At 39.0% G+C, this 27,817-nt stretch overlaps 1 protein-coding gene across 7 annotated transcripts in view; it reads right to left on the bottom strand.

The window, feature by feature from the left end:
- Positions 1-106: 106 nt before the first annotated feature.
- LOC132844759 (protein unc-80 homolog) overlaps positions 107-27,817 on the bottom strand; it is a 52,328-nt gene continuing 24,617 nt past the window's right edge. For 5 of the 7 annotated variants that reach the window (XM_060868555.1, XM_060868551.1, XM_060868553.1 and 2 more), the window contains 35 exons: positions 27,503-27,610; positions 27,261-27,399; positions 26,233-26,414; positions 24,964-25,095; positions 24,496-24,682; positions 24,138-24,266; positions 23,791-23,934; positions 23,176-23,276; positions 22,987-23,073; positions 22,719-22,902; positions 22,529-22,623; positions 20,680-20,769; positions 20,496-20,597; positions 20,127-20,307; positions 19,353-19,618; positions 18,108-18,242; positions 17,830-17,968; positions 17,657-17,753; positions 17,376-17,546; positions 16,212-16,304; positions 15,894-16,112; positions 14,344-14,574; positions 12,670-12,793; positions 12,358-12,483; positions 12,125-12,248; positions 10,912-11,118; positions 10,561-10,745; positions 9,984-10,149; positions 9,131-9,310; positions 8,720-8,867; positions 8,364-8,420; positions 7,543-7,624; positions 7,101-7,218; positions 6,549-6,757; positions 107-6,070 (listed from right to left, as the gene is read on the bottom strand). In XM_060868555.1, coding sequence (XP_060724538.1) covers positions 5,723-6,070; positions 6,549-6,757; positions 7,101-7,218; positions 7,543-7,624; positions 8,364-8,420; positions 8,720-8,867; positions 9,131-9,310; positions 9,984-10,149; positions 10,561-10,745; positions 10,912-11,118; positions 12,125-12,248; positions 12,358-12,483; positions 12,670-12,793; positions 14,344-14,574; positions 15,894-16,112; positions 16,212-16,304; positions 17,376-17,546; positions 17,657-17,753; positions 17,830-17,968; positions 18,108-18,242; positions 19,353-19,618; positions 20,127-20,307; positions 20,496-20,597; positions 20,680-20,769; positions 22,529-22,623; positions 22,719-22,902; positions 22,987-23,073; positions 23,176-23,276; positions 23,791-23,934; positions 24,138-24,266; positions 24,496-24,682; positions 24,964-25,095; positions 26,233-26,414; positions 27,261-27,399; positions 27,503-27,610 — 5,286 coding nt within the window. In that variant the 3' untranslated portion in view covers positions 107-5,722. The remainder of the gene's footprint in view (positions 6,071-6,548; positions 6,758-7,100; positions 7,219-7,542; positions 7,625-8,363; positions 8,421-8,719; positions 8,868-9,130; positions 9,311-9,983; positions 10,150-10,560; positions 10,746-10,911; positions 11,119-12,124; positions 12,249-12,357; positions 12,484-12,669; positions 12,794-14,343; positions 14,575-15,893; positions 16,113-16,211; positions 16,305-17,375; positions 17,547-17,656; positions 17,754-17,829; positions 17,969-18,107; positions 18,243-19,352; positions 19,619-20,126; positions 20,308-20,495; positions 20,598-20,679; positions 20,770-22,528; positions 22,624-22,718; positions 22,903-22,986; positions 23,074-23,175; positions 23,277-23,790; positions 23,935-24,137; positions 24,267-24,495; positions 24,683-24,963; positions 25,096-26,232; positions 26,415-27,260; positions 27,400-27,502; positions 27,611-27,817) is intronic. The other 2 variants (XM_060868552.1, XM_060868557.1) reach the window with 1 other exon arrangement.

The raw sequence follows: 27,817 nt of genomic DNA, 5'->3' as shown, positions 1-27,817 counted from the left end.
CTTTCTTCAATCTCTGATTTACAAATGATCATGACACTTCTCACAAATCAATGAAAAGTGTTCATATTTCTGTGTCTCATCATTATTTCTGAAAGAAAACCCTTAGTACTCTTCAAAGGTTGGATTATATATATTTTGTTATTGCACAAGCTCAACAGTTAGCAGCAAGGTTACTAACAGGAAGAAAACAGTGGACACATAAAACATTGTATTTGCACACACAAACAATGACATACAGTGACTCTCTACCTTCACAGGCACCTTGTTAGCTTAAGCTACAGCAGTGTGTTTCATTGTCTGATTATATAACTGTCTGATTATATATTGTATATCTACATCACAATTGATCTTTTCTGGGCTTGTACACAACTTGCTGGTAGACCAGTTTCTGTCACTAAACAAAATGTGAAATAAATTCCATGTCTTTATTATAAAAACTTGACACAGCTTATGATTCTTAAGCAATACTAATCCTCTTGTGTAAGCTTGGATAGATGTTTATTGTGGCCTTTGGGGTTAAATATTCTATCCGTTCAGGGTTTTTTAATGTGTATATGTGGTCTGGAAAACTACTCGTGATTGAAAATATCATCTGATTAGTACTATTGCAAAGATTTTATTTACTAGCCAAAAGAAATTTTTAGTAGAATGCAAATAATTTTCAAGAACTAAATTTAATCTACATCACATAGTAGAATGTGTACATGGAAATAGTGTTATTAATATTACATCTAATAGTTTAATGGAGGGACACCAATGGGGATGGAGTATATTCCAGGAAGCAGGTATAACATACAGTATGAAAACCTGAAAATTCAGTTTAACACTTCATGCCATTTTGATAAACTCTGGGTGTGTGAGATGATAATATAAAACAGTGTAGTCTGTTTATGTAAATCATGTTCTGTAGTTTGTTAGTAGTTTTGTGCCTAAATTTAATACTTTTAAATAAACCACAGATGATTTTTTTTTACTGATAGCCACAACACTTCCTTATTTGCTACTTTAGACATAACCTTATGTTAGTTTCACTTTGAGGCAAAACATCAAGAAAGCTAAACTGCATGGGTGACCACCACCACCACCACCACCACCACATCATCTCCCTAAAGCAAAGAAACAGCCACGGTCACAGAGCAATGGGTTTAACTTTAAATTCTTAGCATGCTATCAGAGAGCCATGTCAGAACATGAGGGCCTATATAAAGTATTTGTACATCAATGATTAATCTGTTGCTAGTTGAACTGAATGGGAGATGATTTCATATCTCCAGAATATTAGCTTCTACCCGGGTGACATCCAAACATTGTTCTTCAACAGTAACGGACAATACATTATTATTTTTAACCAAATTGTTGAAGGTTAGCATTAGATATCCTGTGTCCATTGTTCTACATTTACATTACAGGATCCAGTTTCAGAAAGGAAACTTGTACCATAGACATTGGGACTCTTAATTTAGCTTTATCTTCAGTCTATAAAGTGGGGTTTAAATGCATGCGAAAAGTATAAATAAAAAAAAGTTAATTTAGAAATCTGAATAATTTAAAGTACAAAAATTGCATTTATAAAGCAGATTTTAATCAATAGTTGGCATAAATGTTGTACATACAGTCCTCTTTGACAGTATTAGAATAGCAAGGCCAGTTCCTTTGGCTTTGAGATCAAGAGATGATGGATCAGAATTTCAGTTTTCATTTCCTGATATTCACATCTAGACGTGATAAACAGCTTAGAATGTGGCACCTTTTGTTTGAATCCACCCACTTTCAAGTGATCAAAACTTTTGCTGTTGCCTGAATTTGTTGTTAAAGTGGACAATGAGGAGCAAAGAGCCATCTAGCAAGAAAAGCAAGCCATTTTGAAAGGAGGTAAGAAGAGGGGAGACATTACATAAGCAATGGGTATAGCCAATACAACAATTTGGAATGTCCTCAAAAAGGAGAAAACACTGGTGTACTTACAACTGGACATACAGAGGATATAAAAAGTACACACCCCTGTTAAAATGCCAGATTTCTGGAATGTAAAAAAAGAGACAAAGAAAAACGAAAAAATGTAAGATATTTTTCCACCTTTAATGTAACCTATAACTTGCAAACTCAATTGTAAACTAACTTGTAATTTCAAACAAACTGAAATCTCTTAGTGGGAAGAGTAAAAACTAAATGTGGTTGCATAAATAAAGTGTGTGCACCCCCCATAACTGTTTAGAATTAAGCAATCACATACAAATTCATGTTAAATAGGAGTCAGTAAACACCTGAAATCATTTAAAGTGCCTCTGATTAACCCCAAATAAAATTGACCTCCTCTAGTAGGCTTTTTCTGACATTTCCTTAGTCACATCTTACAGCAAAAGCCATGGTCCACAGAGAGCTTCCAAAGCATCAGAGGGATCTCATTGTTAAAAGGTATCAGTCAGGAGAAGGGTACAAAAAAAAATAATCTATGGAATTAGATATACAATGGAACACAGTGAAGACAGTCATCATCAAGTGAAGAAAATGTGGTGCAACAGTGTTATTTGCAAGAACTGGACGAACCTCCAAAATTGATGAAAAGACGAGAAGAAAACTGGTCAGGGAGGCTGCCAGGGGGCCTACAGTAACATTGAAGGAGCTGCAGGAGTTTCTGGCAATACTGGCTGTTTAGTACATGTGACAACAATTTCCGGCATTCTCAATATATCTTGGCTATGGGGATGGGTATCTAAATTTTGCAAAAACGTCTTATGATCTGATGAAACTAAGGTTGAACTTTTTGGCCATAATTCCACCAAGATCTGGAACTAGGGCCTTAGTCAAGGTGGAGGGAATTATGAACAGGTCCAAATAGCAGTCAATGTTGGCACAAAACCTTCAGGCTGCTGCTAGAAAGCTGATGATGATGATGAGGAACTTTCATGCTCTTTCAGCATCACAACAACCCAAAGCATACATACAAATGAACAAAAGAATGGCTTCACCAGAAGAAGATTAAACGTTTTGAGATGGTCTAGCCAGAGCCCAGACCTGAATCCGAATGAAAATCTGTGGGATGATCTAAAGAGAGATGCCCTCGCAATCACAGATCTGGAGCGTTTCTGCAAAGAAGAGTGGGCAAATATTGCCAAGTCAAGATATGCCATGCTGATAGACTCGTACCCAAAAAGACTGAATGCTGTAATAAAATCAAAAGGTTCTAAAACAAAGTAGTAGTTTAAGGTTGTGAATATTTTAGCAAACATTAGTTTTTTATTTGTACTTCCCCCACCTAATAGATTTTAGTTTGTTTTTCAATTGAGTTGTACAGGTTTTAAGTCACAATTAAGGTGGAGAAATTCTGTAATTTTTTATCTTGGTCTCTTTTTTTATATCACAGAAACCTGGCACTTTAACAAGGATGTGTAGACATTTTATATCCACTGTGACCTGGCCAACCAATGGGGGAAAAAAAAGGAGATGAAGAAAAAAAATAACCTCCACATGGCAGAATTATAGAGGTCATACCACAATATGCAAAGCGCTCATCAGATTCAGAAGACAGCCTGGAATTCACAAAGAAATACTGATTAACTAAACTTCTACCAGAGAGATGGAAAGAAAGGATCTGTTCATGATCTTAAACACACAGCTCATTGGTAAAGCATGGTGGTGGTAGTGTCTAAGGGCTTACATCAGGGATGCTTTCTGGAGCAGGATCACTAATCTTTGTTAATGATCTTACTCATGATGTTAGCAGCAGAATTAATTCAGAAGTCTACAGAAACATTTGCAAGATTATAGAGAAATTCTTCATGCAGCAAGACGATGACTAAAACACACTGCCAACACAAAAGAAAAATAAATATTTAGTCTGGCCAAGTCAATCACCACATCTTAATTATGCAGCATTTCACCTCCTGAAGAGGAAACTGAATGGAGAAACCCCCAAAACAAACAACCACTGAAATAAGCTGTGGTACAACCCTGGAAAAGCCACACAAAGAAAGAATGCAACAGTTTGGTGAGGTCACTGGTTTGCCGAATTGATGCAGTTATTACAACCGAATGCTATAAAACCAGATGTTATTTACCACCAAAGGTGCCATGTTTTAAGTTGTTTAACTTCTATATTAGGGGGCACGGTGGCTTAGTGGTTAGCACGTTCGCCTCACACCTCCAGGGTCGGGGTTCGATTCCCGCCTCCACCTTGTGTGTGTGTGGAGTTTGCATGTTCTCCCCGTGCCTCGGGGGTTTCCTCCGGGTACTCCGGTTTCCTCCCCCGGTCCAAAGACATGCATGGTAGGTTGATTGGCATCTCTGGAAAATTGTCCCTAGTGTGTGATTGCGTGCATGAATGAGTGTGTGTGTGTGTGCCCTGCGATGGGTTGGCACTCCATCCAGGGTGTATCCTGCCTTGATGCCCAATGACGCCTGAGATAGGCACAGGCTCCCCGTGACCCGAGGTAGTTCGGATAAGCGGTAGAAGATGAATGAATGAATGAACTTCTATATTAAAATATCAGGAAATGAAAACTGTTATTCTGATCTGTTTTTTTGTTTTTTGTTTTTAAATCTATAACCCAAATGTCTTCAGATTATAGCAAAAAAAGATTTGGCCTTGTCTTTATATACATTCAGAGGGGACTGTATATAAACTAATATAATGAATAAAGAATAATTTTCAGACATTAAAAGTATATATAACCATTGCTTATATTCAATCTTGTACTATAAGCAATGGTTAGATACGATAATTCCTTATACAAAAGTACCTTTTCTTATAGCATGGAGGACTTTTTCCATAGCTTGATTTGCAGCTGCTTAATAATAACTTTCATCATCTGATTATCAGCTGTTGTAGTCATCAGTATCTAATAAATCCTCCTAACAAGGCATGCTACCTATTAACTGTCAGAATACCAAGCATGTTAGCATCATAACGCAAGTCACCAGATGCTAGACTTACTCCCAGTTTTTGGGGTTAATAGTCAAACCCCCTTAGTGGAACACCCCCAAAACAGAACCCTACCTGTTTAATGATTTTCTGTTACAGATAAGATATTTGATGTTGCCTCACAGTGCTTTGTGAATATCTAAACTCATCTAAGGCCTGTGTATTTACAGCATGTTTGTTTCATTTATGTGCGGCGTAACCACATTTATGTCAGATCTATGGGGTACATACTTAAGCACAGGGGCAATGCAGAAACACATTTAACGTATCTGTAGTTCAGGTCATATTAATACCCAGCAAAGTCCAAAATGCTAACGTGATACAACACAACAAAAGAAAACCAATTGTGAACGTTAATTTGTAAGTATTACAATGAAACTGTTGATATTATTTAGTAGTATTAGCTGATAATGCAGAGTCTCATGAATTTTACTTGAATCCCTTGGTATATAATTTTGTTTTTGAATACACCACAGTTCTCTAAAGCAACTAACATTTTAAATAAATTTTGTTTACTTTAGTAATCTACGTACTACACAGATTTAAGTTTTTACCATAAAATTTGATTTTTTTTTGGAGTCAAAGTGCAGTTTTGAAGCAGATAAAGGTTACTGATGCACAATGAATCAACAGTACCAATCAGGCAACCTGTTTAAATCTCATACGTAACGTAACATAACCATTGGCCTGTTCCCTCATGAGTCATGGTGTTTGGTGGCATTTGAGTAGCCAAATGCTGAACTGTGCACCACTGAACTTTCCCTGATGCTTTTTGATTAAGCCTTTAAAGGTTTTTGGCATTTAGACATGAGATTCATCCAGGTCCAGATCTACAGGAGAGAGAGGCAGAGGGGACAGAGAATGAGGATGAGGTGTGAGCAGAGAGGTGAGGAGAGGGTTCTCTGTGCCTTGATCCTCAGCCATGTGGAGTGAAGTGTCTGTGTTTTCCAAAAGCCCTGACGTCTCCTCGTCTTCCGGACTCTCGCGGATCTGAGCCGGGTTCAGCCGAACTGGAGTGCTCAGTGTTGGGAAAGAGGAAGGGAGAGGAGAGCATGACCTGGAAGCTGGCCTGGAGGATGGCGTAGAAGATAGGCTACTTCTCGTACTACCCTTGTCTTGCTTTTCTTTACTCTCAGCAACAGGTGAGGCCTTAAAACAGGAGAGTGAAAATACTGATTGTACCATGTACCCATCATACCCTGGATTACAAATAACTGCATGATCAGCTTTGCATATATATATATGCATATATATATATATATATATATATATATATATATATATATATATATATTTTTTTTTTTTTCCATTAAAAAAAGTGGGTTCAGCTGACAGCAACTTCATAATTGCTGGAACAAATGGGGTGAAGATGTAAAAAAAACACAAACTATAAAATAATGGTACATTTTTAACACAGTCCTTTTGCAAATAACATGTGATGTCCCTTATAGTATCTGTGAAATGTTTCTACATGGGTGACAGGTTGATCACGTTCTAATTAACATTACAATGAAATTATTTATTATTGTATCTCTCATTATTGTAAAATAACCACAAGAATCCTTGTATTTATGTCACTTTTTCAGTGATACATTGGTCAGCGTAAAACAGTGAGATGAATCACCACCTGTTGGTGTGATGGGATGTGCTGCTCAGCTCTTATAGAGGGTGATGAAGTTTCAGAGGGAGGAGCAGCAGTCGTGAGGGAATTGCTTGGTCTTCCGCTTCCTGGAGCTCCCAGCAAAGCCGTGCTCGCTGTTGGTGTAGATGAAGGAGACTTTCCAGAAGCTTCCTGAGATTCGGTGAAGGTGACTGATCTCTTTTGGTCAGTGTGTGCTATGGGAGGAAATATCAGGGCATTATATGCATTTGATTAGAGATACAAAAGGAAATGGTTATAATATGAGGAGTCCTGATTGTTTAGAATGTTGGGTTTTGTGCCCAGGACTGTTTCTTTTGGGTCCTTCAACAATCCTGAACTTCCCCAAGGGACACAGTATGGTGTCTGACCTTTCTGATTGTAGCTTTCTGACCATGTTCGAATAACCAGCTACCCTCAAAATAGTTAGACTACATTCACAGGTTTAGAAGAATTACAGTTCACCTTCAAATGAATTCTAACTAATATTTAATCAGTATGCTTCATTTTAATGTAGCACACACACACACACACACACACCTCTATCAACTGCTTTGTTCTTGGGCTGAATGCTCCTGCGAGTGGTTGAGAGTCGGGCTCCTTGTCGTCCACGACATTCATCCTGCATCCGAGGGATGGACAGTAGTGGCCGACGAAGCTAAAAAAAAAGAAGATAAAATACCCTTACTGTTTTAGTTTTGGAGGGACAAGAAATAGCCTTGGTTCTTTTGAGACAAGTTCAATAACAAGTCTGTGTTTAAAAGGCTCTCTGTTAAACTTTGCCAAGATAAATCTTAATATTTTGACAAAAAAAAGTATTGAGTATTATATTGCATGTCATTTCTGTCTAATTGTTATAGTACTGTTTGAATAACTGCTAAATTAAAAACACTATATTTCATGTATATTTTCTTGGCCTCCAGAGTGTACACCACTGGAAAACATTAAGATGACAGATTGCATGACATTCATTCCCTCTCACCTGTCTCAGACCTCTTTTCCGACCGAGCGGTGGCTGAAGTAAGAGATTGTGATGGCCTGGTTCGCTCTGGACACTCGCCACCCTGTTGAAGAATCCACAGTGCAGCATGTGAGCAATGGAGCTGAACACAATCCCTGTTAAATCCTCCAGAAACACAGGAGAGTTTAGAGGAAGTGTGTTTATTGCACAAATCCCCCAACAGTCCAGGGCTAATCATTGATCAAACACAGTGACAAGGACAAATCGTGACACATGAATTGCAGATTAGAAACCTGCAATGTCATTCACATAAGGGATTTAGAGGAGCTGGTGTTGGCAGGGTCTTGCACCCTTTCAAATAATTTTGCAAGATTTCCATTTTGTATAAATATTATCATTAACATGTATATACATGTAACATAGGGAATGTTATGCTTTACTAAACTATGTCAGCTTGTCAGCTAATTTGTTTGGATTTGCACATGCCAGACCAGACTCCTCAGCCCCAGAGATTGGCACCCCAGAGAGGAACTCCAATTTGAGCAGTGGAAAAAAGCCTGAAACATGAATGGATACCATGGCACCATGACGTTTACTGGAAATGACATGAGTACCACACAGTGACAATAAGTAGTGACATTTAGTATTAGTGTCCATACCAGAGAGAAAGAACAAAACCAATTAGAGGAACAGTGAGACAGATAGAGTAGTTGGAAAATAAAAACAGGAAAGGGAGGGAGAGTTGTCCATAGAGTCAGTGAATGTGATGAGTAGGGAAAGGTGGGCCCAGCCCCGGCACACACACAGTGAGACACCGCACACACAGGGCTGTGACACTGTACCGTGACAGGATACCCTCCTCCAGCAGCCCCTGGGACTCATCTAGCACATTGGGTTCACTGCAGAGTGGGCAGGGAACAAGGTTAGGGGAAAGACTGGAGATGCATGCAAGTCACAGCTGATGTTCAGGCCTCTCTTTAAAGGAAAAATATGGTTAGGTCATGTAGATAGATTTAAGATAAAATGTGGTGACCTCCAGCAAAAAGTGGGGATCTATGAAAGAAACAGAAACTCCATCAAAGTGGCTCAAAATGATGTATACTGACTCTTAAAGTGGAGGAGTTTTGGTTGTATGTTTGCCTTATTTTACTTCACTGTTAGTGTTCATGTTAGCAGCAGAATGCGTAAGGACATTTACCTGTGACTAGGCAGCATGGTGCTTAGACCCGGCTCTGGATGCGTGGATGCGGAGCCTGTGGCATGGCTGGAGAAACGGCGCTGTGTAATTAAGCTGGGTAGAAAAGCTTCATGCTCACTTACCACACTGGGGATGCTTATGGAATCATCTAGTAAGAAAGAGGAGGGGAAAAAAGTGCTTAAACAGATAAGGAAAACATCATACAACTACTTGGTGAAAGTAATAGCGCATTAGTTTGTTAAATAATCGCTTGCTTCTTAGTACAGTCTCTTTGGTTGTAAAATGTACAAGTTTATCAAGAAGCCATAAAAAATGTAGTGAGTTCTTATTGGTGAGCAGTTTAAAAAAAGTTAGACTGAATATCATTTCTCTGTAAAATAGAAACTGGAGATGGAGAAGCGTTGGATTTACTTTCCTCCTCCTCCTCATCAGTGCGGCTAAGTGTGTCCTGGGAGGGCTGGCGAGACGGCTGGCTGTCCTGTTCCCACACTGTCCCTGTGCCTGTGTTCGAGCGAGACATGGTGGCCAAGCTCAACCGGTAGGCTGATGTGGAGGTGCCCACTGTACTGATGGATGTCTTTCCTTGGTATGCTGAAAAGAGAGAGCGAGGGATTTGTAGGCAGCAGAAATGATTTTAAATTTCGTTTTCTGTTATGGCACGAATGTGGCAGATCCATTGCATTTAGTTCTATAGTAACAACAAACACAGGGACTTGTATAGCAGATGCTCCCCATAAATAATGTTAAAAAAGTAATTATTCAGATGTTGATGTACATTTTGTCTGTGTAACAGACAGAGGTAAAGCTGTTCCTTTAAGTTGTCTGATGTCGCGGGGTTTTATTTTGTTCAATATGTTGAACAATGTTCAGGGAATGACTGTTCTAATGTGTGTGATAACAGGAAATAATTTGTTTAATTCCGTAACTTCCATAAATTAAATACAACTCTATAATACAGCAAATAACACAATCCAGGACATATGTTCCTGGAAAAAAATATAATAAAATAATAATCTGGTAACACTAAACCACCGTGCTGATGATTTTTCTAAAGCGAGATGCACTGTTCTTTTATTCATTACTTCAGTATCCCCACCACAGCTATATTTACTGGCTTAGTTGAATCCATTGGATTTTACTCAATTACCTTTATTTTAATTTTACATGTTTAATTATAAGTAACACTGAGAGCAAAATAACACCAGGTTAGACTGGTGAGATTTTTTGCAGTCAAAGATTATCACAGCGGTGAACGCATCCTCACCCGAGCCACTGTGAACGGCCTCCTTCAGGATCTTGAGCTCGTTGTTGAACTCAGCGAACAGTGAGCTTTTGCAGAGCGAGCGTGGGATGAAGCGTCTTTCCAGCTGGTCGGCTATGTGATGCCGGGCTGTAATCTCCTCCTGAGACTCTGCCGGCTGGGTTAGCAACTGACAAAGGTGAAAGAGAAAATTCATCAGTTCATCATTAGAGCATTGTGATGAAAATCATCTCAATAATGTAGTGTTTAACAAAAACTCCATCCATCAATATCTACGTTTTCTGAAACGCATATCCTTCACAGGGTCATGGTGAAAAAGCAGGGTTATAGTCCAAAGTGTGTAGTGTATGAATGAGTGTGTGATTGTGCTCTGAGATAGACTAAGAGAGGAATAATTTGGAGAAATCCACACAGTGGGAATTGAACCCACAACTCCAGAGGCTAGCCACTAAACCAATGCTCCCCCTGTCTGAGTCAGAAGCTGAATTTTCTACACTGCACTGCACTACACTGTACTCTGCACTGATGGCTGGGGATTTTGTGAGAAGTAATAAAGAATTCAGTTCTACAGTTTGCTCACCTTGCACTGTATGAAGGGGCGCAGGAGCACAAAAATGGGGATGCGAGTGCGCACAATGAAGTCGATGAAATCCCAGAAAGCAAGACCACCCACTTTGCGCAGAGCCATCTCCTTCACCTGCAGACTCAGTCTGTACCACTGATTACCCAGCTGCCTCTCGAAGCACACCAGCACCACCTTTAGAGCTACATGCATGAGAATGCAAAGTATTAAAACATTTATTTAAATTATTATTTTTTTAATACTAATCACAATATTACTCTGTATAGAAGTTACTCTTAAAGCAACATAAATCTGTAGGTCCTAGTCTTATTCTTCTTATTCCTGTAGTTCCCAGTTGAGTATCTGTACCTAGATAAGCGGCTTGGCTGGTAGACTCTGCCAGTCCCTCTCGGCGCAGGTCCTTGCCCGTGTCTCCAGGGGTGGAGCAGTGTGCCGGGGATGCGTCCAAAACGAAATTTTTACTTCGAGATGTGCTGATGATGCGCGGAGGCAGCAGGATGTTGATGACTGTCTGCAGGAGCAGGAAGACCTCCGCCTGCTCAATCTGAGGACTGTCTGTGGCAGCAGATAACACAAACATTTCTGGTATTATGACATATATAAAACATATTAAACACATATACCTTAGATTGAATCGGTTTTTCATGATGGTATCTAGAATATTTGCTTCATTGTGATCATGTATAGCCAGCCACATTCATTTCCATATCACACAGTATGATGCACTGACATTGCTTATAAAATAATACAATCATGATCCATGTAAATGCTGATGGACCATGTAAAACACCTTTGCTGCCAATCCAGACAGAAATAAAATCACTCAGTGGCACCTATAAAACAAGGAAACTTTCAGTCTCCATCAGTGAACAGCTGATACTGTATCTTCAACTAGAAAGAATCTCCTTGTTATGCAGTTACACATTTTGTCCATGTACTACACAGTTACAGAAGAGAAATTATTTATCATCACATTCTCTGCTGTCACCCAGATGAAGATGGCTTTACTTTTCTCAAGGCTTCTTCCTCATATTGACTCAGGGAGATTTTCCTTGTCACCATCACATATAGCTTGCTCATTAGGGATCAATGTAACATTTTCTAATTTGTTAAAATGTCTATTGTTACGACGCTATACAAATAAAATAGAATTGAATTAACAGATTTAAAATTGAACGAATCTCATCAGAAAAAAAGTTTTAAAACCTATTACAGAGATCATATTTGGTCATGTTATATATAGTATAGCTATAATACTAAGAATAGAGATAAACACTTTTTTTAGAAGCCTTTATTTGTCACATATAAATTAAAGCACAGTGAAATTCCTTGTTCACATATCTCAACTTTGGAGGTTGGGTTCAGAGCATAGGGTCAGCCATGATACAGCACCCCTGCAGCAGTGGGCCTTGCTCAAGGGCCCAACAGTGGCAGTGCTGGGGCTTGAACCCCGATCCGCCAATCAACAACCTAGAGCATTAACTGCTTGAGTCACCTCTACCCCACTTATAGGCTATTTAAAAATAAATAGAACTGTTATTTGATCATTTTCAACACTGACCTTTGCTTCCTGAGCCAACAGTCAGAACAAAGGGAATCAGAAGATTAAGTAGCATGCCCTCTCGTCTCTCCTGATTGGTAAAGGGTGAGATCACCTGACTTAGCGGGAAGTCATCCTTCAAAGCCTACGAATAAGAGAGAAGTAAAGGTTGCATCAAATATAGACCCAAATGATAAGATCATCTCCGAGTCAAAGGATAGGTGTGATCAATGAAAAGAGCTGAAGGGAATTACTTGGATCTGCATGGCCACCAAGCGAACCACAGCCGTGCTGAATGGGAGAGGAGGGGAGAGGTAAGGACTTAAGTGCAGCAAAGGCAGACCATCTGCTACGCTGGAGGGTCCGACCACACCCATCACCTAAACAGATAAACACACAATTCACAGTACGAGGACAGAGGACCTCATGTATCCAGTCCTTCAGAAGTGAACTGGTTCAATGTAAGTGTAACTTTGAGTTTAGTGCTTCATCATAAATCTGGTAGGTCAGATCACCATGTGTACAGTCCACTGAAATAACGTGTGTCCATGATCACTGATGCTCACCAGGTTCACACAGACATTGATGAGAGAGCGCAGATGGGGGAGGAAGGAAATTATTGGCTGCCGATGAAGAGTCAGGCAAATCCCTTCGATCAGACTGCTGGCTGCTTCCCATTCCACCTGTCGTCTAAGCAAAAGGCCACAAACACTAGTGTTTCATTTTTATACATATGAAAACAAAGATTTATTGCCAGTGTTCTAAATGTTATTTTACTTTCGTCTGTTCATGAACCTTTGATTATTCTTTTGGAATTAATAACCAGGTTAACAAATTATTATTATTATTATATTTGCATTCATTCAGGTTTCTATTTTTTTTGGTTTGGTTTCCTTAAAATACAGCAACCAATACAAGCTTTATTTTGTTCTGAAAATGTTGCAATTATTGAAAATAATTCACAAAAATTATTTAATAAGAAAGTGATTTGTTGTCCCTTATAATAGGTTAGTTTTCATTTCAAAAGACTGAATTTATTGTAACTAAAGAAGTGATAACATGTTTGAAGTCCATGAGTTATATTTTATTTATTATTAAAACATTTTTTTGTGGTTTCAAGATAACAAAAGTTGTTTTCTAGAGATCATAAAAACTTGTTCTCATGATCTTGTGTTAACAAAAGTTATTTTCTGTGATTAAGCAGCATTAGTAGCATTACACTGTTGTGGTCGTGTATTACTTTTATGCCAGTTTTGCAGTAATTACATCCTATTTGCTTCTGCCCACCATTTGTCTTGTGAGTTGTAAAGAATTTAGGCGACATCTCTTAATCATTTGATAATCGTATACATAACTCTCACTGGTAGGCAATGAAACAGATCACCTTTTCTGAGTAACTTTAGTGTCCACAATGGTATATCTGCAGATTTTAGAGTCGCCTTCTCAAGTGACAAACTATCTGGCACTGACAAACATAAGGCAAGATAGCAAGATCAGTCAGTTTTTGCACTATTATGCATTTTAAAACAAAATAAAGCTATAAAAAAATGTGATCTCAAAAAAATAACATAGTTAGAGATACCAGAATGACTCAAGTTTGATTCTAAAGCAGATGAATTTATATTTTGGCTGGAAAAATCTAGCCAAGGTTAGAAATCTAAATGACTAAGATGTATCCTGCAAAATGAGTAGAAACAATATTTTCATAATGCAACTTCCATTTTTGTATCTCAAGACCAGCAAATTAATCTGATAAACAGCGTAGAGAAAAGACGTAATACTTAATATACATTTCCGAATATATTTTGAAAAAGAAACAATTATTCCTAAATATCTTGCTTAAAAATCACAAAACCATTTGTTTTTGTTTCTACCACTTTAGTTTAAAAATAGAATAATGAATGAACGCAAAATTGTACAGACCTCGACCAGATGGCAAATAGGTAACTGATATAAAAAATGGAACATAAAATATAAGACCTTTATTTGTAATTTTTTGTAGGTTTTTTAACACTGACCATAAAAGCACAAAAAAAATCACTCATACTGACTTACCTCATATCCACCTGGGCACAATGAATACACAATCAAACACACCTTACAGAGAAAGCTGTGGGCACAGACGAAGCACACAGCACCAAAACACGGTGACCACGATGAGCTCCGCATCTCAGAGAGATGCGAGGGAGGGTGGGGGGCAGAAACAGGCAGAAACAGCAACTGAGGAAAAGTGGACAGACCTGGAGTACAGAGCTTGTGGGCGGGCGCACCTGAGCGTGGGCATCTTGTGGATTTTGTTGAACATGCGGTCCAGGCGCTTGAGGATGAGGATGAGAGCCGGCCGCACTGCTTCTGATGACCAGTCTGTGATGGGCAGCATTTCAGTGATGTAGCGGCGCAGGCCACGGCTCTCCATGGTCAGAGTGTCATATGGTGCCAGCTTTAGAAGCGAATGTGCAATCTCTGCCAGCCTGTTAGATCAGAAAAGATCATGTTACCTGTGTTCTAATTGGGTATTTACATTTCTGATTCTGCTCCACAAGTACATGGTTTACTTTATCAGTATTTTGAAGTATAATTAAATCATCTTTGGAGTTTTTTTTAAGTAATTAAAGGCAAGTGAAAGAAAGTGTGGGCAACTTTAAAAATACACTGTTCTGTTGTCCTGTCTAGTTGATGTACACTGATCCTTCCAATGTATAAAAGCTAATACTGTAGCTAGCTGAGTGAGCCATGTTAGCAAGTCAGGTCTAATGTTTTACAGCTTGTATTTAACTTAGAGATATCTAAATATATCTAGATAAACCAATAGCTAGCTGAGTGAGCCATGTTAGCAAGTCAGGTCTAATGTTTTACAGCTTGTATTTAACTTCGAGATATCTAAATATATCTAGATCTCTACAGCCTACAGGTAAAGCTCGGGAGAATGTGTAAGCTAAAATGCTAATAGCTAATAATATAGCTAGAAGCAAGTATAAATTAACGTGAGCAAACAATCATAAGAGCATTAAGTTAGCTTAAGGTAGCTAGCAAGGAAATGTTATCTTCTCCTATAAATTGTTGAAAATGGAAGTGGTGTTGACTTCAGCACAGGGAGTTTGTCACCAAATGACTTACTTACTTACTTGAGTAATTTTCATATCCATGACTTTTACTCAAGTGAATTATTACCACAGTTGCAGTCAAGTCAGTGAGTTAAAGTACTGCAGTTTAGTATTCTTTCCACTATTGTTTCTGTCAATAGCAAGTTTTCCATTTATGGAAAAAAAACAATAATCACACCACCAGCATTAACATTAAGCACTTTGGCTTACATATTTTCACATATTTTCTATGCTTATCATTCCTTTGTTCATGAGACAAAATAATAACTGAATTTACACAAATGAACCACTTCAAAAGTTCCCATACACTGAATTCTTAATATTGTATGTGGTTACCTGGATATTTTTTTTTATTATTTAGTCCTGCTCTTCAGAAACTACATTAGATATTTACACGTTTCAAAAAGGACAAAATACTTACAATTATTAAGTTTTTTTTTTTTTTAAATAAGAGGGACGTCTAACTGCTCAACAACAGACACACGAACAACTATCAAAAAACATAAATATGATCACTGATTATCTAGGTAACAACTTGTATGTAAACTAAATTGGTTAATTGTGTAAACTGATGTATTATTGCTTTAAACATTTTGTAGATTCTGAAAGGTGTATGTGACCGTAATTGTACATATACAGGAGGTAGAAGTCACTGCAATCCTTCTTTCCTCCTCTCTTTCTCATACCTCATATGAGACTTTATATCCAGAAGCTCCAGGGCTGTGACTCTGGGTTCTCCAGCCACATTCTGTAGGATCTTTAGTCGTGGCCCGCAGTGTTTGTAAAACTCCGTGCAAATGTTGAGCAGGGACTCTCGAGGCCGGCGGAACTCTTCCCGGGCGATGCGCTCATCCAGCTCCTCCCGGTGCATGCCCTGACCCTCCTCCAACAGGTGCAGGTTATCTCTGTGCATAGGTTGTTACTTTTCACAACTTTAACCTATTAAAGACTGGTATAGTATAGTAAACTGTATCAGAATATTATGCTCAGAGAACAGGTCTGACCTGGCATTTGGTCCCCCAGACATTGTGTGGTTGGCAGCAGTTCCTCCTTTATGGCCCTGATCACAGCGACTCATCTGAGGTGCAGTCATAGGTCTGAGGAACAATCAACAAAATGCACAGCAAACTATCATTAGTATCATCAACATCCAAACTGTTACACAACAAATACGTTCTTACCTTTGTAAGTAAATAAAATGGATTGTTTGATTTAGAAATAAAGCGTTAGCTTGTGGTAGGGAAATAATAGCTCAGTCTTTAAGGTGTTGTAGTCCTGACCAGAAGGTTGTGAGTTCAAATCCCAAGAACAACAACTGCTATAAGCAAGGCCTTTAACCCTCAATTGCTCAGTTAATTAAATAAATCTATGTTTGCTCAGCATAAGCCATAAATGTAGATTTATGTAGTGGTCTTTATTTGGCTACTTTTCATTCATTCATTTTCTACCACTTATCCGAACTACCTCAGGTCACAGGGAGCCTGTGCCTATCTCAGGCGTCATCGGGCATCAAGGCAGGATACACCCTGGACGGAGTGCCAACCCATCGCAGGGCACACACACACACTCCCATTCACTCACACAATCACACACTCGGGACAATTTTCCAGAGATGCCAATCAACCTACCATGCATGTCTTTGGACCGGGGGAGGAAACCGGAGTACCCGGAGGAAACCCCCGAGGCACGGGGAGAACATGCAAACTCCACACACACAAGGCGGAGGCGGGAATCGAACCCCGACCCTGGAGGTGTGAGGCGAACGTGCTACCCACTAAGCCACCGTGCCCCCTATTTGGCTACTTTTTTCAAGAAAATTATTTTGTATAAAATCAGATTATAGATATCACAGGGAACTTCATACATTATACATTCAAGCTGAAGTCACAGCTGAAACCATTGCTGATGGGGGAAAAGCTACAAAAAAGCAGGGCAGGTGGAAACTAGAAACATAAGAAACCTTCAGAAATTCATGCTTAGGGCAACAAAAATAATTTCCTGAATAGCATGTTATAAAGTTAATCCAGTTTCCAAATAAACTATGACTAGAAACTTGGAGCAGACACTTTCAAATGTTCTCAATAGTAAACACAAGCTAACAAGACATCATGAAATCATGTCTGTGAAGCATTGGGTAGCGTTGTGGGAAAAAGATAAGAGGAACAAACCGTGTCAGGGACTCAACACTGTAGAGCAAAGCCTGAAGAGAAGTGGCCAGTGCAGCTATGGCTGCGATCTCATCTCTGGCTACAGACACTGACTCCAGGGCCTGACTGTTACTCTTCAGCTTCTGCAAATAACAAGGAACCAGTGCCTCGAGAACCATCAGCATCTGTAGACTGGAAGAGGAGACACACAAATACCATTATATTCCACTGACATTATTGGTACTGACACAAAGGAAGGCTACACGGTGTTATTACAGGCTACTGGATTTTAGGATGTTCACCTTCGGAAGGATTCGGGAGCATAGGCCACCACAGTTACACACAACTTGATGGATTCACTGATGGAGAAGGCTAAGTCCTCGTTGCCATAGCAAAAATCTGGAAGTAAATTTGTATGAAAAAAGTATGTTTTAAAAGAGAAACCTACCGATTGTTTAGTGACATGATCTTTTACCTAGAGAACGTAGTGGTTTCTCTGCTTTGACAAGCTCCAAAGCATCCAAACTGTCGGCTGTTTCTCCTTCCAGGGACACCAGCAAGTCAAACAGGCACTGTGCTGATACACCTTTAGACAGTCCAGTACTGGTGCAGGTCTGAGGGAAGAAAAAAATCAGTGCTACCACAACACAACATAAAAATGGTGATACCTACAGTTGATCTCTCTACTGAATACCATTAAAGAGCATGAGATATGCAGTAGAATTATGAGAATTATAAGGTTTAAACTCTCACAGTGAACTCCAGCAGTGGGGCCACGCTGGCAAACAGCTGCAGGATGAATGGTTTGCGGTGGAGAATGTAAAACTGACGGCAGCAGAATTCAATGCCTTGACGCAGCAATGGGTTACTTTCATAATCGGCGTATGTCTGGAAAACAACCACGATATAGTAAATAATAATAATCAGATAAGCAGAATAATCAGTTACCGCTGTTTGAGGTAGCTACTTCAATACACACTTGAGTTCTTCTGAAGTTTTGTGAAGCAGTCACAGATTTACTGAAATATCTGGGTAATAGGGAATATACAATATATATTGCCAAAAGTTTTGCGACACCTCCAAATCATTGAATAAAGGTGTTCCAATCACTTCCATGGCTACAGGTGTATAAAATCAAGCACCTAGCCATGCAGACTGCTTCTACAAACATTTGTGAAGTAATGGATCACTCCCAGGAGCTCAGTGAATTCAACCGTGGTACCGTGATAAGTTACCACCAGTTCAATAAGTCCCACATGACTTCACATCAGTGCACAAAGCAAGGTACAAAAAGATATGGATGAGCGAGTTTGATGGAGCGAAACTGACTGGCCTGCACTTCAACTAGAGAGAACACCATTGGGATGAATTAGAGTGGAGGCCTTCTCGTCCAACATCAGTGCCTGACCTCACAAATGCACATCTAGAGGATTTTACAACAATTCCCATAAAAAACACTCCTAAATCTTGTGGAAAATTAAATTTAATTAAAATTAAAAAATGGCTCTTGGAGATCCAAAAAAGGCAAAAATTGTGAAGCACATATTGTCATAACAACTGCACTTTTATTTGAATGTATCATTTTTATGTGCTACTTTTTTTTTTACTCCTTTGTTTTTTTTATCTCTATTTAATTTTAACCCTAGATTACCACTGTAAGCAGTGGCCAGGGTGCAACAGCTGAAACTAAGTCTGTCAGGCTAACAAAGGCTCATTTACGACTTGCTTTCTGTTTATTAATGAGCAACATTCCCGCCAAATAAATAAATAAATAAATCCCATCCCAGGCAATTTATATTATGCATTAATGCTCTTAACTAGCTAATAAACTAACAAGCTGGCCATATATTACTAGATTATGCTAAATACCACTTTTGTTGGAAACACATTTAGGATGTGGACTGGGCATCCTGTCATGTTTCACAATTTTTATGAATATTTTACAGTACTGGCTTAAATACAGCCTTTTTATAGAGGGCTCATGTTTGTGTTCCCCACCTGAAGCATTGTGGGAAGAATCCACTGGTAACCACTGAGGGAGAACAGATGGTTGAAGTGCACAGCAGTGTTGATGGCTGTGGCGGTGTACTGCCTGAGGATGGCACTGTCTTCAGGGTGGAGCAGCAGGGCTCCATTGAACACATTCAAAAAGAGCATGATCTCATCACCCCACGGGTACTCGCTAGGCATGCCCAGAAACATCTCCTCCAACAGCTTGATCCACAAAACCTTGTGCAAAGTGTCCATGCCAAAGAGTTCTTTGCCTGAATTTTTGAATACATTTTAATTAGCAGATGATAGATTTAGTCAGATGACATGTGAAGGTGCACAATATGGGCAAAAGTTTGTGGACCTGACTATAGCATTCATATGTGCTTTTTGAACATCCCCACCTGTTATTTTAATCTCCACACTTTAATCTCCAGAAGGCTTTCTGTTTTGGTTTTGGGAAGTAACTGTCTGGATTTGTGTGGCACAAGAGCATTAATGTGCTGAGGCACTGATGGTGAGTGGGGAAGCCTGGGGCAGGGTCGAAGCTCCAGGTCATCTCTAAGCTGTTCAGTAGGTGAGGATACTTGAGTTCTTATACTCTATCCTCAACAATCCAGGCCTTCATGGAGCTTGTTTTGCACCCAGGGAAATTCTATACATCTGTGTCTTACAATTTTGAGGAAACATTCTTGAGAGTCCCCAAATATGGTTGTAATGATCAGGTAACCACAACCTTTTGGCCATAATGTGTATATATGCAAATAATTTTAGAATAGCTACCCAGAGGCTCACTGAAGAGAGTGAACTCTGCATCTATGGCTGTGCGTGGAAAGGAGGGAAGACGCAAAAGGTCTTCCTGAAGCAAGGAGACGTGGGACTGTTTGTGCATCGCAGGCATGCGCTGGGTGAGTGAAATCAGGAAGAGAACCCGGCCCACTTCCTCCAGCTTCCTGGAGAATACCTGGCAAAAGGAAGTTACTGTTATTAACACTGACATTGTGCTCACTTTGGTAATCTTATTAAACACAAGGGTGCTAAAATATGAACACTGGACTAAACTTCCTCAAATATATATCCCTGAGTAAGTGACATTTATAATCTTAATTCATTAAGGACTGTTTAATTAAAGATGTCAAAAAGAAGGTGCACCTGTTTCTGAATGAGCTCCTGTCCTTTTTCTGGTTCCATGAAGACCAGGTTGAGCTGAGGGGACACTGACCTCCTGAAAGGGTAGATGTCTCTCACATATGTCTACAAAAGACGAAATGATGCAGTAAATCGGAAAAGCTACAGTGAAAAACAAAAGAAACTGATAAGCAAATGAAATGCACACCTTGGCATAGTGGATGAGATTCCAGCGCTTGTCCATAAGGAAGTAATTTGCTGAACGAGCCTCTGGTATATTGAAGAACTCAAGACACTCCTGATAAAAACAGTGTTCAAGGCAAAATGATGTATGGATTGTTATCCGATCCAAGTCCTTGCAACAATTATTGTGTCATGTATAAAACTAAAATTCAAAAGGTTTGACCAAAATGAACTATAGTTCCCACAGTACAAGCAAATCAGAGGACCGTGTCACCTATAGCCTTATCACCTTATCAAGGCTTGTGTTTTTCCTTAACTAGTGCTCCTATTTCTAAGCTTTGTTGAATATCTGTAGTTTTGTGTTCACGCCCTGTTCTGTTTTTGTTCATAGTTCTCCCTTTGCTAGTTCTACCATCATGTCCTCACCTTGTTTGTTGTAGTCATGCTTTTGTCAATAAATCTGTTTTTTGTCATTTCATTGTGCTTTAATATGTGACAAAAATAAAAGGCTTCTTCATCTGTAAATCACAACACCATCCATATCATTCTAGGTACAACGTAAAGGTATATGACAAGTTATATTGTCAAATATATACCCATTTGGGATAGTAATCTACAAATCTTCAGCAAACCTTTAATATCTACTTTGTTTATACAGATAATTGAGTCCATATATACAATATAAATTCCCTTTCTAATCTTCATTGTTTTGGTTTTGGAGCAGTGCAAAGATTAATAACATGTTGGGTGACAAATGAATGGAAATGCAGTTGGAATTGAATTACTGTGTAATGCTGTGGGGCATTTTGTGTTTGTTGGCAAGGTTTGTACCTTCATACCCCCTTAGAGGCAGGAGTCACTGCAAATCAATACAAAGTTCCTCTGACTAATCACATTTACCCAATGAGGGAACATTTCTCTCCTGATGGATCCATAGGGCAAAAGGGATCACTGAACGGTTTGAGGAGTATGAAAATTGTAAAAATAATATGCTGGACAGCTTCCATTTTCAGCGACAGCTAGTGACATGAGCCACAGCAACTGTTGGTGACTAGACGTGGGGGTGTCCAGTGACGTGAGAAATTTGAGGAATGATAATAGTGGTGCAGGTACAGTAAAGTGCACATGATCTATGCCAAAGAGCACACACTGCTTCTCCTTTATCTCGTAAGATACCACCCCTGGCAAAAAATATGGAATCAACATGCTTGGAAGAAATTCACTCAGACTTTTTACATCATAGCAAACACAAAAATCACTGATATGGCACAAAAAAGGTTTTGCTCATTAGCGTAACATTATGGCTTTACAAAATCATTTACTATTTTTATTAATTGCATGTGTTTTTCCAGATCAAGTAGAGGAAGAAAGTATGAAATCACTCAGTGTTGAGGGAAAAAATATGGAATCATCGGCAAAAAAAAAGTACAAATAGTAGCTCCTCCTCTGGCTTTTATGATTGCCTGAATTCTTTGAGGCATAGACTTGAGGCATAGACTTAAGGCATAGACTTGAGGCATAGACTTGAGGCATAGACACATGAAAAACAATATTCCCCATCAATCCTGTTCCAACTTTCTCAAATCACAGTTGACAGATCAGATTTGCAGGATGGAGCCTTATCTTGGACCGGTATTTTCAACTTCCACCATAAATTTTCAATTGGATTGAGATCCAGTCTGTTTGCTGGCCATGACATTGAGTTGATTTGCCTTTCCTGAAAAAAAAAAGCACTTTTCTCTTCGCCCATTTGTTTCGTTGTGCATGTTCTGTTTTCAAGGCATATTTGCTTTGAGTTTTCTATCCTGACACTTTGACGTCTTCCTTCGTCTACTTGTACCGACATTTGACTGTAACCTAAAACTAATAGTTACCTTGAGCAAGGCTTCGAACTGTGTATCCTCATGTACTGGTAACTGTGTAGGAATATCACACTCATTCTGTCCATGAACCACCAGAGTCTTTGTTCCTATATGCACAAAAGACATCAAAACCTTTTTTTGTCATGAAATGCTTTTACAGACACTGTCTGCTTTCCAATGTCGTCACAGTAAAATGTTCTACCTGGCATAGAGGCAGTGACCAGCAGTTTCACCTCACACTGCTCTTTCTTCATGGTCTGTTTCAGGTCTTTAAAGAAGAGGCCCTCCACGTAGCCTACCACCTCCCACAGAAAGGTCAGTGTCGCTGAGATAGCATCCGTTCCCCACTCGCACGGTGTCCGAACAAAATACATGATTAAACCCACCTGAGTAAAAAGCGCAAACAGTCTTCACATTTCAAAGACTTCAGACTTCTATATTTCTCACTGATTTAAACAACTGATCTTTACCAGGTAGTTGAAGAGGATGTGTGAGGTTTGTGCAGGAAGATCCCCAATGTTAAGGAGCAGCTTCCTTAACATATACATCAGCTCATCCTAAAAAAGACAACAAACCTGCTTAGACACTATAGCAACAAAACTGTATACTATAACCTTGCTGGATTTACTGCTGTAGAATGACGTATAATCATGTCTTACCTGTCTGTTACTGACTGTTAGTTTCTCTAGAAAGTGTCGGAGAACAAGAGCTGGGTCTTCAATCAGACAGTTCCACAGCACCTGCTGAGCCACGGCACTCACTATATACCCAGTGATCAAAATAACGATGCAAGCATTAGCACTTAAACTCAGTAACACTATCAGAAGTTATATCTTTGAATTTCTATGTAAATGTTTGTTGATACAACAATAACTGTGTCACTTATAACTTTTTGTCTGGTTAACAAATGGATGTTTTATACATTTATAAGCTGAATATGTATTTTCTACATTTATTTAGAAAACAAAATAAAGCTCAAAGCTCATGAGACAAAGGAAGGCCATAAATTCTGACAAATATGGGAACATGTAAGACACGTTGTGGAGCTTCTATTGCTCATAATGCGTTCTTTCATTCATTAATCTTCAATAAATTCTTCACCCTGGTCAGGTCTCTGATTTGAAATTGTTATTGTTTTTGGAAAAAAACAAAATTTATTAAAAATGTTACAGGTGGAAAAAATAACTGTGGCATTAGTCACAATGTCTTTAGGACATTTAGCAAATAGGTGCAGGATTAAAAACTCTAATCTGGTTTTGGTGAGGTTACCATACCTGCAACACCATCGTCTCGAATGTCTCCATCCTCCATTAGGTGCACTATGGGCAACACGGCAGCACAGATGCATGCTGGGAACACAGCCTGAGGCGGCTGCAGCATGTGGTGTGTAGGTGTGTGTTCTGTAGTGTTTTCGTCATCTGAGACAACATCATCAGGATAAAAAGATATTCATTGCATTACAAAAATGTATTCATGATGCTTAAAAATAATTTACAATAATCATAAAAACACTAAAAACATCGCACAATGCTTAATAAAATCGAGGCTCTGCACCAGGATTTGCTTATATCCTATTTGATCATTTTTATATTCTACTGAACACTGACAACGAATAGCTAACCTTCAGCACTGATTGCTGAGCGCACAGACCACATGGAGCCTCGGCGGAAGGAGTAGTTCCTGTGTGAGTTGCTGGAGGCACAGGAGGGGCTCACAGATAGACGACGAGAGGCCAGATTTACCACATCTTCTGTTGCCACAAAACACATCATTACAACTTACACAGGACAGATAAATTGGAGGTCCCGTTGGCCCATGCCCCTTTTTATTTTATAAGAATATTCATTGTAAAATACTGCAATAGAAATTTTTAAATATATGCTACATTTAGGATTCTCCTGAATCATCACACCAATCTCAGGATTGCTTTTAGCTCCTCATCTTTATTTAACTAGCAGGCAGACAGGTAATGATCTAACCCTCTTCTTCCTGTTCAGGTGGAGGACTGCATGTGGGCTCGTAGCACGCCTCCTGAGCGATGGGGATTGCTGTGATGATGCTGGCCTCACGCCCCAGTCTCCTCTTTTCATCCTCCTGCTGCATGTTCTTTAGGATGTGCTCGGCACGCTGGTGAGAACGTGACACGGCCCGAGCTGAGAACGATTTCTGAAAGTGGACCAAAGGAGCATATTAAACTTGACAGCAATTTTATTCCAGGTAAGTGCATTGTTAAAACCACATTACCTGTTATAACATCACTGGACATTGGTTTTGTCACAGCTATCACAAAATCCAGTTTTGTTGGTTTAAAAGGTTGCAAAGGTTTGGGTTTTTGTATGTGAGCCAAACAGATTTAACCCAAACTATCTGTTTTATAAATATTTCTAAATATTTTTGCTTTTCTTTGTTTCTTTGACATAATTTATGCACCAGCATGGGAAACGTACTGACTGATCTTCACTGATTGCATCTGGAACAGTTCCTGTATTCATTGGCACCCATGGCGGATCAAACATGGGCACACAGGGCATCCCCAGGATAGGAGATGGCAGAGTGAAATTAATGCTTGGTGGAGGAATCTATAAGACAAACACACAAATTAAGGAAAGTAAGTCTGTACATAAAACAGAGATGAGAAGAACTGCCCTTGTGTAAGTCTAATGCTATAAAGAGTCTAAAACTTTCCTGGTTTCTATTACAGAGTAGATCTAGTAATTTTGTCCCTAGCTTGTATTTTTGATTCATTATTACAGGAACTATTTAGTTCCCTGGTGGTCCAGCAACACTAAACCGTGCTCTCACCACTACGGCTGGGGTTCGATTTTCAGACCATCTGTTGGCAACCACCAAACAGGGAGCAGCCAAAAAACAACAACCTGATTTATTATTACAGGACTCCCTGCATCGCAATCATCTCACTCCACACAACTCACAATTCCTAAAGAGTTCTCCAAATTCCTCTGCTAAAATAAGAAGTACAGAGTTGCACATATAAAAGCAGTTTGACAAATTGGAAGAACCATATACCCTGGTGCAGCAGAACTGTTTTTCAATAATTCATCTTACAATTCATATCTGCAGAAAGAAGCGCTGTGTGTATGATGTCAGGTACCTTATACCATTGTCAAGGGAAGTCAAGATTTATCCATGCCAGGTGCAGTACATCCGTTCCTACATAAAAACCCAGTTCTACATAAAAGAACTAAAGATCTAAGTACAGTAAACCAACTCTTCTCTGCGGATGGTACTGAGGCATAAATTGTTATCAACGGAAACAAGAAATAATATAACTCAACAAGGCCCTACTTTACCTAGCAAATCTACACACCTGAATCCCTCTGGAGGAGTTTAAAGCTCATCAGTGGGATTCTGTAACCTTGTTGAAGATCAAAACTCAAGACGATTTACAGAGAGAAATGGGCCGAATCTGAAACACTAGTTGATTACATCTAACTGAGAACAACAGCTTTATTTAAAAAAATATTAACAAGTCATTTGTGGTGTCCAAAAAGCTTCTGCTATAAACTTATTTGTTTATGAATACATACTTATTCATATTTATAAGTCAAAGTCAAAAGACAATGTAACATTGTGTATGTATGTTAGGTAAGTAACAAAAAAAAATAAAAATAAATAAATAAATAGTAATAATTGTAGTGTCTAATTACTTATTTCCCCTCATGGTAAATGAGACTCAATCTATCACTGACTAGTACCTTAAAGATTTGTTGCGCTCCCTCTTCCATGCGAGGCCACACCTGGTAGCGGAACCTCCAGACAGTGTAAAACTTGAGCACCGAGTTGATCCTTTGACTTGCTTCCTGATGCTGAAACTCAGCCATCATCATTTCAGTGACAGCATCAGGAACCTTTACTGCACACAGCAGAAACATCGCCGCTGCAATTGTGTGAATGAGAGAGAGAACGAGAGAGAGAGAGAGAGAGAGAGAAAACAATGATGCAATATTAGTTGTGGATTACAGCAAAAATAATAAAAGTCCTGAAATTTCTCCAACATAACAGTTGAGAAGAATAGTTTTAATAACAATATACTGAGACCCAAACATCTTCCTCCATGTGGATGTCTGCATGTGGATGAGCTGCTCACAGATACAGTGTTCTAAATAAATCTGTGTTGCTTGCAATCCAATCAGTATAGCTTAGACAATGTTGACCTGCCGTTCTAATTTTTAGGTTAATTACATATAAATCTCCAGCTGGACATAAGGACATGATAGACCTTTCATCATTTAAAACACTTTCACTCAGACAAAAAGACATCCAGGCTGAAGGATTGATTTACACACCAAAAGTGAATATATCTCAAAGAATATATATTCATGGTCACTGATCACGAAAGTATGATAACCGAGTAGACATATAACAAGGAAAGAAATGGAGGACTGTGACGTCATAAGTACAGTTTACAGAGAAACTTCACATTTTTTAGCAGAAAGCTCAACTAATACTATTATAGTCAAACTACAAGAACTCTCATATTAATCCAGGCTCCCAGCACTGCTTTATACTTGGCTGTCTTCAGAAATTCAAGGTTGTATTGTCTTATTACACTTTTAATATCATATTTTATGAAATATATGTATAAACATTTATACTTATGCATGAGCAATTTGTGTATTTTCATCTACTGTATGTACTGATGTATTATTCCCTCTGTACAGCAGGGAAAAGCTATCTTAATGATCTTATTAGTAGTAGTAATGTAGAAGGATCAAAAACAGACCTGCAGCAGCAGCTATGTGCTCATCGACACTGAGCAGTAGCTCCCATGCAGCTGGCTGAATGTCTCCATACATATCTTCAGTCAGGATGGGAGCTGCTTTTATAAGCAGGGAAAGAGGTGCTGGTGACAGACTCATTACCTGCAAATGCAAAACAGGACAGACAATTTTATGAGTAATGGATTACCTAGGTTTACGGTGCGTATCCATTGCAGCAGTAAACCACATGTGACTATTCGTCTACCTGTGTGCGAATGTACTTCAGCATCCCTGTGTCTTTCTTCCCCTCTGCATTGCTCTCAGTAGGACGTCTCTTCATAGATGGTGTCCGCAGACATGACTTGTCCGAGCACTGAAAGAGAGACATTAGATTTAGACCTTAAAACTATTCAAGAGAAAAGAATTATTATTTCTTTTACCAGTTCAATTACTTCTATATTTTTTAGCCCTGCACAAGGTTCATGCTGTTAGTATAAAATACACTACTTCAATTAAACTATGTTGTATCATGTGATAACAGTTAATTATACTCCTGCAATTAAGTAATGTGGGTAAAACC

This window comes from Tachysurus vachellii, chromosome 4 (assembly GCF_030014155.1).
Source record: "Tachysurus vachellii isolate PV-2020 chromosome 4, HZAU_Pvac_v1, whole genome shotgun sequence".
Classification (NCBI taxonomy): Eukaryota; Metazoa; Chordata; class Actinopteri; order Siluriformes; family Bagridae; genus Tachysurus; species Tachysurus vachellii.
The sequence above is the reverse complement of the archived record's forward strand: the minus strand, read 5'-3'. Positions and strand labels throughout refer to the sequence as shown.